This window comes from Pimephales promelas, chromosome 11 (genome assembly GCF_988280905.1).
Source record: "Pimephales promelas chromosome 11, fPimPro1.hap1.1, whole genome shotgun sequence".
Taxonomy (NCBI): domain Eukaryota; kingdom Metazoa; phylum Chordata; class Actinopteri; order Cypriniformes; family Leuciscidae; genus Pimephales; species Pimephales promelas.
This window is the reverse complement of record NC_142779.1, coordinates 29,435,619-29,447,634: the sequence shown is the minus strand read 5'-3', so window position 1 is coordinate 29,447,634 and position 12,016 is coordinate 29,435,619. Positions and strand designations below refer to the sequence as shown.

The window sequence follows — 12,016 nt, the reverse complement described above, 5'->3', positions numbered from 1 at the left end:
TATATATATATATATATATATATACACAGTACACCCACATATATTATGTAAACACAAACTTTTTATTTTGGATGCGATTAATCGCGATTTATCGTTTGACAGGCCTAATTAATACTCATTGTAAGCAAAATGACATTTTAAAACTTTAACATCAGAGTATAATCCAAATGTGACCATTTAAATTATGCCGAATTGAAATGTAATTATACTAGTATACTATGGGTATTTTAGCTATTACGTATACTATGTAGACAACAGAGAAAATAGAAAATGGGTTTTATTATACTGACAAATTCAAATAAATGCAAACATGGAGTATTCTCCATTTTAAAATGGCCACTGAAGTGCCTTGAAACGTTCAACATTATTCAATAAGTTGACGTAATTTCCACTGAAACAGGAAGACAGTGTGAGACATATCGAACAGCTCCTGCTCACTTTATTAAAAATAGCCAATTGCGTTTCATTTATATTAACAGTTATAAAGAAGTTCCCTCCCAGTCTCCACCTAATCTCCTCCATATGACTTTAAAATATAGAATTCTGTGCAGAATTAAAATGGGCCCAATACATTTTCTGGTATGGGAGGACTCACGCATATGATTCACTCTGTGCTATCGTGTCTCTGGGCCGGAGCGTCAGCAGCTCCAATTGCCATTAATGTGAAACCAGACTTCATTTGCATCAATGAAAAGCATATTTATACTGTCTGAATTCCCTATCCCCTATATAGTGCGCTATGTCCCATTTACCATGTAGAAATGTGTGAACAAGTGACCGATTTTAGCCACAGCTTCAGAGTCTATTTGTAATGGGCAGAATGCTTTAAATTCAAATCCAATAAATAAATAAATGGACAGGAAATCTGAAAATGAAGTTTAGAGTGATGTAATCAAATCATTTATGTACTGTATTCTGGTGGAGGTGAGAGACTGTAATTTTTGTATGCTTGTATTGTCAAAATGTGAATGATGACATTGTTTTAGAGCACAGTAGCTTATAGATAACAGTATAAGGCTAACACATTCATACTAAAATGATTTCTGATTTCATGGGCACTTTAAGTATACCGTGCTGGGCTTGCAGAGTAATCATGGGACATTTTCCTCATCCTAACCACAGTGGGAGAGCCTTTCCAAATCCCCCACAGCACTTTATTTGCTCTTGGGTCTCTCGTGTAATCACTGAAGTTGGGTCTCTTAAGGAAGCTCTCTTTATCAGAATTACAGTATGAAGACACTCTCGCATTCGGTTCACACTCAGTATACCAGCCCTGCACTGCTACACCTTAGAAATATCCAGACTTCCAGGAAGTCATAGAGTTCAACACCATCAACAACTACATTTTTTAGAGATAAAGAATTTGTAGATGTTTATAATTTCATTGTGAACCTGTGTAGTAGCTACTGTATGCAAAGTATTGTGCTTTGCGTTTATTGATATATTCGCTACTAGAGTACCGGTATTCACTACTATTATTCGGATCTTATGACATTGTCTTCCCTCACACAACAAATTCTGTGGTGGTACCATAGTTCATTGAAGCTATCACATGGAAATACCTGGGTACTTGATATATAGATCCTCAATCAATGTACTACAGTATTTACAGTATGTCAAGGTCAAATGATTGGACTATGGACTAATACATTTTTTATTATACATTCTTCATTATTACTATTTTCCACATTTAGTAGTCATCAAAATAACAACAAGAACAATAAAAAGGGAAAAAAAAACAGTGTTATATTGTCTAGCAACGCAGTCTCATCCCAAAAAGTCATATAACTGACGTTTTGGGACGTCTTTTGACCATACGTCAATATTCGCCTTTTTAGGGCCCCCTTAAACGTCGGTAGATGAGGTTATGGGATCCTAACTCTACCCCAAACCTAAACCTAACCCTAAACCTAACCCGTCATCTAACTGACGTTAAAGGTAAAGCGTCAGTTGTTTGACGGCCCGGGATCGCCATCTACCGACGTTTAAGGGGGCCCTAAAAAGGCGGATATTGGCGTATGGTCAAAATACGTCCCAAGACGTCAGTTATATGACATTTTGGGATGAGAATGTGTTGTGTCTAGATTCCAGCCCTGTAAACTCTCATTCATTTAATTTTATGAGATGTGTTCTGCAAGGCTGTGAACAAAACATTTAGTTGTTTTTTTTATTTATAGATAGTCACATTTTATATATATATATATATATATATATATATAACTATATAATATATATAAATACAGGCTTCATAGAAAGTGTTACCGAACATGATATGGGTGATAGAACTATGTAATAAAGTGTCAATCAATAGAGGTTTTGCTATCATTTATATTGTGGTGAGTAAATATATCTGCACAAGGCAGTAATGCTTAAAGTTATTGATTTGTTAGAGTAATAAAGAAATTACTGGATGGATGAGAAATGTAATGATACCTGCTTGATGTTAAAATTAGTTATTGAGCGCAATAAGTAGCGAAAAGAACTCAATATGCTACTTGTGCTGTCTTGGCACACACCCAAAATGTGCACACAGAAAACCGTCTGTCTTCGACTGAATGCTCAAATACACACAAAATGCTTGCCTTAGTGAGTATCCTGAAAATCGGGATAACTTCAATAGCTTTAAATAGGAGTCAGTGTATATTTAATTTATACAGTAAAGACCATGCAGTGTTTTATATTGTTGTAAAATGTTGTGTTTATATGTCTAAAGTCATCAGTCTTTGCAAATAAATGCTCCATAGAGTCAATGGGAGAGTTGTATCTTGCCAGGTTCACTAGAAGTCACAGCGTGAATAATATCTCACTGGTTTATAAAAAGCAAGAGAGAGTTCTGATGGTCTTCATACTGAAATACTGAATATAATATCAGCTTTGGGAAACATGATAAAACTTCACCTGTGATGGTACATGTGCCTTGAGCACTGCAACGTAAATTAATCTATGAATAGTTGATGGAATTCCCTTTGCTGATCTTTCTTGGATTACAGACTGTTACATGAGTTGTAGAGGGCAGAGGATGGTGCAACAGCTCATCTTCATCAAATTTGCTGAACCACAGAAGAAATAAATCCAAGCCAAACATGTGTATGAAAGGACTAAAGGCCCCTCAGGCTCAACTGCCCAACACTAGATAAACCACCACAGTACTTTCCAAAACACTTGTTTATCACTTAACACTGTCAAACTTTCCTGATCCATTAAGTCGTTGCATGCATTGGCATTTTGAGGTAAATTGAAGATCATTTTTATTTAATAATAATTATATTTTCCAAACTCGTGTCTTCGATTTTCAATTTAAGCAATTTCATGACACTATTTAACCAGGGTTTGTTTTGACGCTCATCTTTTCCAGTACATTGGATTTTCACCTGCTCAAATGTTGACAACCAATTAAGAGGCTCTTTGACAGTTTTTCATGGGAGGACAGGAACTCAAAACCTTCCCTGACAAACATTTAATAGTGAAAGGGAAAACATTCCCTTGAAAGATCAAATGTGAAAAGAACAACTTGTAAATTGCAACAAGACCAACATTTGATATCAAAAAGTTTTAGATTGGTAAACATTATGCTTTTAGAACGCCATAGGGTCTTCATATCATCGGAGCGCATTCATTTGTGTAGTTGATGTGGTGAACTCACCAATACAAGACGGAAGTGGTTTGTCCCACACCCTACGGTCTCCGCTGAGGCACGTCAGTGTGCTGCTGCCGTGCAGTGTATATCCAGGATTGCAACTGTACAGCACGTACGTGTCTGCAAAATGGCCGTCGTCTTGGATTTTGTAGCCGTAATTAGGTGTCCCCGGCTCCTCACATTTGACAAGGTCAAAACCTGTTAGGGGCAGGATCAAGGTAAGCCAATTTGAACAGTAAAAAGACATCTGGCCACATGAAATCAACCCCCTGGCAGGCTGGATTGGCCTCTTGCTTAATAATGACATAAAGGCGGTGCAAGAAATGACACCTGCTCAAAACAGTTACCTATGCAGCCCCCAGGAGCCCACCTCAAATGAATACCAGCACAGCATCTGCTCAACTCAAAGATCACCTTTTTTAAACATGTTGTCCATTCTTCCAGTATCCGTTTTGTTAGTGCGTGTTTCCAATGCAGGACAGCCTTTTCAAAAAATGGATCTGAAAACAATAGACCTGCTGTGCTACTCTTTAATGCATTTACTAGTCTCCTTCATTTAGCCGGGAAGATGGTGGAAGTCTTAACGAGGAAATAATGAGGAGTGGGTAACGAGGATATTATCAGACTGTCTCTGACCAGCAATTAAAATCGTAATATCTTGCACATGCTGTGTCTTTACTGTCTTTGTTTCTACTTCTTCGTTCTTCTAATTACAGTAATAGTATTCTTCTTTTTAAATGAATTTAGTGTCAAAATGTAGTGACAGAGATTTAAGTGTGTGCTATAAACGTGTGTGTGTGTGTGTGTGTGCAGGTTTGGCTATAGACCATTTCACAAGATGTAAACAACACTGGTCCAGAAGCACTTCCTGTTTCAGTTTTTTAACACTACATAAAAGCTGGGATAAAATACAACCAACAGAACATTTAAAACTGAATTCAAAAGTTAAACAAACATCTTTAAGATGTTTTCTTTACATGTGAAATAAAGAAAACAGTTACAAACTGAAACAGGAAGTGCTTCTGGACCAGTGTTGTTTACATCTTGTGAAATGGTCTAATGCACAACATAGTGAAATATTATGACAACTAACTAAGACATTTTACTGGTCCTCACTAGTTACGAATCGGCCAAAACATATATTTATTTAAATCTAGTGTTTTGAACGTGTTTCTGTAATGAGTAGGTTTAGGCATAGGGGCAAAATAAGCAATAAAGAAAATATTATTAACCTGATATAAAATCACTGGAAGTCTTAGAGATGTCCTCACTAATATAATGAAACAAATGTGTGCGCGTTTCATAATTGTACTTCTATTTTCTGCTTAACAAACAATAAAAAAGGGACAAAAAAAAACAACCTTTGTTTGGCTACTGCATCTAGTTCATGCGTGATGTGCAAAATATGATTGTCAGCAGTCAGCCATCAAATTACTGTCACACTGGGGTGACAATTCAATAGATTGAGCTGAAAATCAGTTTGACAACCTTATAGTCAATTCATTTTAATCAAAGTGAATGCTAGATTTGTCAAAATGTATAATAAATGTGACATTTTTCTATCGGACAGTGTCAGCATATTGACTAAGTGATGGGTAAACAAGCAACAACAAGCAAGTTTCCCCCAGACATAAATGAATATCATTTGACATGCTTAAAAAAAAAAAAAATCAATAAAAAGGTATTCGTTTTTCTTGCACTTCTATAGCCGTGTCTCAAGATTCAGTGCCTAATATTAAGACGGAGCCTTTTATTGACATTTTGTTCAACTTACTACTGTATGATAGCTTGAATCCTTTGCTGGTACCAGTACCGTTGCTGTTAAACTCCATCCAGAGATGGTTAGATGTGCTGTTGATGATGGCTTGAGACATGTCGTTTTTTGTGAAATTGCCCAGGAGTCTTGATGAGCTATCTTGACCATCATAAACCTATGAAAAACAAAAACAAAGACTAAAAGATGCAGGAATGTTTTGTTTTGCAGGCAGTCAGACTCAGAATTGCTCGTCCTTATGATCTACTGGTCTGTTATAAAATTCAAAAAACAAGTTTTTTTTTTTGTTTTTGTTTTTTTCTCAACATGATGACTTTTGGTGTCTGCATTGAATTATGCAATTGCTTTTCAAAATTGCATATATTTTGAAACAATAACCCTGTGAAGAGAGCGCGGGAAACACTGTGGCATAGGGAAAAAAATATTAAAGGTCATAAATCAATGTCAAGCAGCAGTTCTCCACTCTCTGTTGTGGAGGACACACTGTTTCAAGCTTTAATGGAAAATATCATGTGATTCCATGCAGAATGGGCCACTGGTCTAAGTACTGACAAAAAATGGCCAAAACCAATCAATATCATCATTAATGAGGGCAAAACTGTTTTCTTGTAATCTTGCCAATAATTGATGCACCTCTTAATGGAAATAAATGTTGTGATTTCCATCAAGAGGTGCATGTATACATTTTTTCTCAAGATCTTTTATAGACAATGCAAGAGTCAAGCACTTTTTAAGTTTATTCCAGCACATCCCAAAGACTCTCAATGCATTTAAAGTGGTGCCGATTCATGTGTGAAAATGAATCTTCATGCTCCTTCCAAAAATATGACATTGTCATCTTGGAATATGGCCATGATATACTTCCTAAATGGTTGTTTAAAGGTCCCGTTCTTTGTGATCCCATGTTTCAAAGTTTAGTTAGTGTGTAATGTTGTTGTTAGAGCATAAATAATATCTTTAAAATTATAAAGCTCAAAGTTCAATGCCAAGCGAGATATTTTATTTAACAGAAGTAGCCAACATCGAACGGCCCGTTTGGACTACATCCCTCAACTTCCTTCTTTAATGACGTCAGTAGAACAGTTTTTTGACTCACGTCGGCCCACATGAATGCTCCCTCAACTTGCGCACTTCTTATAACTTACTGTGATTTTCTGAAGTAAAACTGATGCTTCATCTTTTGTGTAATGTACAATAAACTTTATTAAACTCATCAGTGTTTGATCATCATTCGGAAACAGCAGACTTGTAGGCTATTAATAAATAATGGATACATACAAGCAGATGACAAATACGTGATAATAACCGTAATTAAACTACTAAACTATACCTGTTCCATCTCTATACAGCACTCTGACTCTGTAGGCATTATTGTCCGACTCGAAATGAACACTGTTACAGAGAGTTTCTGATATTATCATCATTCTGTGAGATGAAATTGTCCTGAGAGCCTGAGTGCAAGCTCATTAAGCTCCGCCCCTGTGACGGCAGCAGCAGCTTATTTGGCACACACTAAAAATGCGCGTTTTTCTGAGCCCCAAAAAATGACTGATGATCTGTTGGGTATTTTGAGCTGAAACTTCACATACACATTCTGGGGACATCAGAGACTTATTTTACGGGACCTTTAAGAAATTAAAAGCTACTTACTCCTTCAATTAGGGTCAAAAGATCTGTTAATCATATAACATGCTACAAACAATAATCACAGCAATAATGATCCAGTCATAGACTAAGTATTTGCCTATTTTTTAGTCGGGCAGTGTACAAGTCTAAGAGCTAATTTACTGACAGATTCAATTCAAATATCCTGAAATTTTGACAAACAATATTACGATGATTCAAAGCAGCAGAATCACTATAACTGTGACAAAATGTATGTGTTCGGAAATTGCTAAAGCACCTCATTCTTACCCTTCATTTGTGACTTAATTAGTGGCCTTATTGGTCTAAAGGGACCATCTTTCTTCTGTGATGGTGCATGTGCCTTGAGCACTGTAACGTAAATTAATCTATGAATTGTTAATGGTGTCTCCAAGTCTCATTTGCTGGTCTCTCATGGATTACAAACTGTTACATGTTGACGGTGTTGCAATTGCCGAACTTCATCAAAGTTCATGTAACTCTGCTTTGTGTTTGCAACGTCACAAATTACCACTTTAACATAGAATTAAACTGAAGTGTTAGCCTGGTTAAAACCAGAACATTCTCTGTTGTAGCTAAGTTAATGGCTGGCAAAGCATCATAAGCCATGTTTCCATCCACTTGTCAATCGATCTGAAATTCGGTTAAAAAACTCATGCGGATAAAGCTGGTGAAAGTGTGTTTCCATCCAACGGCTTTAAAGCGAATAAAAACCTGTACGTAATGACGTCACGTGCTGTTTTGCCATCAAATTGGTATATCGAATTGATTTGAGGCATTTTAAGGTGTTTCCATTTATTTTCGCACTGAATCGCCCAACATTCAAGCAAACTTTTGCGAACAAAGTTTTGTTAGACAAAACGGATCGCGCCAGCTACCAAAAATGATCAATATTTCACAAGTTGAAGTCTAATAATGCTTATGTGCCAGCTGAGAGCGACATATGAATGGGATAATGTATGCGAGGCGGTTGTTGGTTGTATTCGCTATAACAACCGCCTCGCTATATATTATCCTGCTTATTAGCCTACATATAAATCAACCAAATAAATAAATAATTTGACACAAAATATTGACTTAAAAACGAGTTTATTGATTTAAAAACGAGTATTGCTTCTGCTAAAGAAAATAGTCTGTTCCGTCTCTGAACTGCGTCCATGGCAACGGTGTGTTATACTAGCAGCGCCGCAGTCTGTTAACTAGAAATAACAGACCACATTCTACATTACAATTCAACCAAGCCACGTAAAAACAAGCAAAACTAACCTAAGAAAACAGCGACGCTAAAAACATTGCTATGATGATGATGACGATGCACGTATGCCCGACGACAGCGGAGGTGACTGTGGTTTGGGAATGACAGCGCTCCATCAGTTCTGGGAGATCGTGGTTCACGGAAACCCTTTGGTTGAAGCATCTTTTTGCTTTGTCCACTTACATCTGTCTTTGTTGACATCCGCCATGTGTGCGCAAACAGACTGGCCGGAAATGAACTCGTCTTCTGACGTGTTGCAACCATGAAAGGGCATAAAACTTAATCGCAATTCATTATTTATTCGGCAAATAACGTTTCCATCAGCTTTTATCGCATTAGCCGTATATCGATCAAGAGAAAAACCGATGAGACCGAACGTATTTCATTTGAGTCGATTTTCATGAAATTTCATCGAATTTTACTGTTTCCATAAGGCATTTTTCATTCGATATCACTTAATTCGGATAAAAACGTGTCGATGGAAACATGGCTATAGACAAATCATTTGCAAAGGGGCGTCACCAACGGATGTCGCGAACTGACCTAAACCCAATCAGAGCGATGAAGAAGATGACGTATATAGAGCGGCGGAGAAACATCTCCGAGTGTTGTTCTTTGCTCGTTTTTTTTTTTTTAAAAAAGGAAATGTTCAAAACGTTTAAAACAGATGCGATAGCTGATTCGAACGAGTGATGTTCGACGGCGGCATCCATCTTTGTAATGTAGGCTACAAAATCTGATTCAAAATCCCAGCGCTGTCATCATCGTATAAAGCCCGCCCCAACGTTTCTGATTGGTGCCTCGATTTCGGATTGGAAATGGGCTTAAATGAGCTCTTTGCCAGACTAACTCTCAGAGCAAATCTAAATTTGCCGGAAGTTGTCTGGGTTTTCCCAGTGTACCTCATCCAAACAGATTTTTAAACTATACATTTTCCAACATTAGTTTAACTGTTTAATTACAGTTAATAAATGAACTGTAATTTAATTCATTGGATGATTCAAAATGCAACAATTTAACATAAAAACAATATATACACGTTGACAGTCCAATGTATAAAATAATGTACAGTGATATAAAATGACTTGATGTTAGTCGTTCTTACCTTGAGGAAATCTCCCTCGTGAAGCTGGAAGTTGGCGGCTGTGATTTGAATCCCCTTGCCTCTGTCTGTCTCAATACGGTAGATGCACTCGTGGTTGTTGTCGTAGTTCAATGGGTAATTGGGGGACAGTAACACACCCTGACTGCCCACGGAAGTAGCTCCACACTCGGCTAGGCAAATCCAGAAGTATGGTTGGGAAAGAGGGATTGAAAATGAAGAAAAATGTGAGAAGCCAAATGTTTACTGAGGGTCAAAAGTGCAAATATCTAATTTACCTTATTAAAGTAGAACTCGGCTACAGAAAACTAGTGGTTGGTCACATATAAGTTGGGTTGCCTTGAAGCCTGTAGTGCTCTGACAGCTGCTACTTTATTTCCTACGGATAGGCCAATTTTAGGCCAAGGTTTTGTACCGGTAAGATTGAGTATTTGTTATTTTGATGAATCACCGCAAGAACAACTTCAGAGGAATACTAATTAACAGAGAAGCCTTTATGCATTAGCTAGGTGCTCACTGCTGTGTTAGTATCAGATGTCTTTCTGTTTAATATTCTGCACCAGCAACTCTGTAAGTATATAAGCAGATGTTGCTTCAAGACCTTGAGCTCAGCAACTTAAAATAAAACTCTCCTGCAATGGTCTCCTGGTATCCAGACTTTTGAAAACGGTATCAGTTCTCCTCAGAGACAAGCTACTGAGAAAATTGATTCTAAAAGGAAGGTGGTTTTGTGCGTGTTGGCATGTGTGTGTGTGTGTGTTTGAAGACATCAATAATAAAGAATAAGTCGGATGGATTAACTTTATTTTAATGGTCCTTTTAACACATTCTGTTGACTATAGGTACCGTTGAACCTATATGTTTACAAATGCTCATTGGAGTGTAAGTAGAGTATTAGTAGACTGGTAGGGTTAGATTAAGATGACATATAGTTGTGTAGCTATATATACGTACCCCCCAAAATGTACCCCTAAAATTAAATAGTTCTAGGTGTCTATCCCTCCCCCTCCACATTATAATTAAATATCATCATTTTTGATTGGGAATCTCTGGTCTGGAAGCTTTCAAAAAGTGGAGATAATTTCTTTCAATTATAATTTCCATATCAACCCTTTATCAATTTGCGTAGCTACTATAATCCTAACCTCTCCAGGCTAATGTTTGTTGTGTTCACCAGACCAATTAAAGACACACTCAAGCTCTTATTACTCCACAGCGATTAACCACTATTAAAACCCGGTCTGACAGGAGGACTGCACAATTACAACTAATTATTTTGTCAGCGTTTTTTTTTTTTTTTAACTCTGTCCACAAATGACCTTTAACACTTAACAGCCACAGTAGAAAGATTGCAATCTGCAATCTGATCAATTTTAATTCATTTATTACAGCAGGGTCCATCTCTGAAAGTCGTTCACCCTACAATGGGAACATTTACTGTGTCAAGTTCCACTATAAATAAAACATTAATAAGATGGGGGAATAGTCTGAGCATTTAAATAATGAATTTAAGGCACTGTAAAATGGACTCAATTTAGGGTGAAAGGCAGAGACCAGATTTCTAAAAATATGCGTTGGCTAAAATTTCACTCTAGTTCTCCCTCCCTTTTATTTTATGGCCAAATTAGCCTGACCAATATTAAAATGCCAACACACTAGAAATTACTGATTTAAAGCTCTGAGAATAGATGACTCAATAGTTGAAATCTGCAATTGAAATGTCTTTTTATTACTCATTACATTATTCATAACATTCCTGGTGTGCATCTTGACACAAAACAATGGCGCTGACATATTTTACTAGTCTTAGTCTAGACCACCTCTGAGAAACCGGGTGCATAAGTATATTTATGTAGACGCTTTTCTATCTTAAAGTACTTTATGAAGAATGTGAATCATAAGAAATTGCGATTCCACTTAATTCCAGTTCATTAACATTGAATTACTTTTTCAGAGTAACAGAAAATGAACATTCTGCTCCAAATGTTAACCGCAAAATTTTAATCTCACCTACAAGTTCTTATTACAGTAATAATATTTCAGTCTTAAAGGGTTAGTTCACCCAAAAATGAAAATTCTGTCAGTATTTACTCACCCTCATGTTGTTCCAACCCCGTAAGACCTTCGTTCATCTTCGGAACACAAATTAAGATATTTAAGATATTAAGATCGCTCCTGCATACAGTCCGTAGGCTTCTTGAGGGACTGGCTCTTGCTGTCCCCGAAAAGTCGTTAAAGACATCGTTAAAATAGTCCAAGTGACTACAGGGGCTCAATCTTAAGTTTATCAAACGACGAGAACACTTTTGTGCGCAAAAAAACAACAAAAATAACGACTTTATTTCAACTATTCGTTTATTTCTCCCTCTGCGCGAGTCAGGTTACTAGTTTAATAGCGTAAGCTTCTGTTATTGTACGTCACGCGCATCACACACACATGACCAGCGTCGGCCAATAGTGAGCCTACGTGTGACGTAGCTCTACGCAATCACACTACGTTAACTGACTACAGGCCCATGGACAAGGAAGTGAATAGTTGAAATAAAGTCGTTATTTTTGTTGTTTTTTTTTGAACACAAAAGTGTTCTTGTCGTTTGATAAACT

The 12,016-nt window shown here is 37.0% G+C and overlaps 1 protein-coding gene across 2 annotated transcripts in view; it reads right to left on the bottom strand.

Annotated features, from left to right (window-relative positions):
• The window catches only part of csmd1b (CUB and Sushi multiple domains 1b), a 756,823-nt gene that overhangs the window by 211,848 nt on the left and 532,959 nt on the right, over positions 1–12,016 (bottom strand). For both annotated transcript variants that reach the window (XM_039652188.2, XM_039652197.2), the window contains exons 22-24: positions 9,416–9,585; positions 5,412–5,568; positions 3,644–3,835 (exon numbers count right to left, since the gene is read on the bottom strand). In XM_039652188.2, coding sequence (XP_039508122.2) covers positions 3,644–3,835; positions 5,412–5,568; positions 9,416–9,585 — 519 coding nt within the window. The remainder of the gene's footprint in view (positions 1–3,643; positions 3,836–5,411; positions 5,569–9,415; positions 9,586–12,016) is intronic.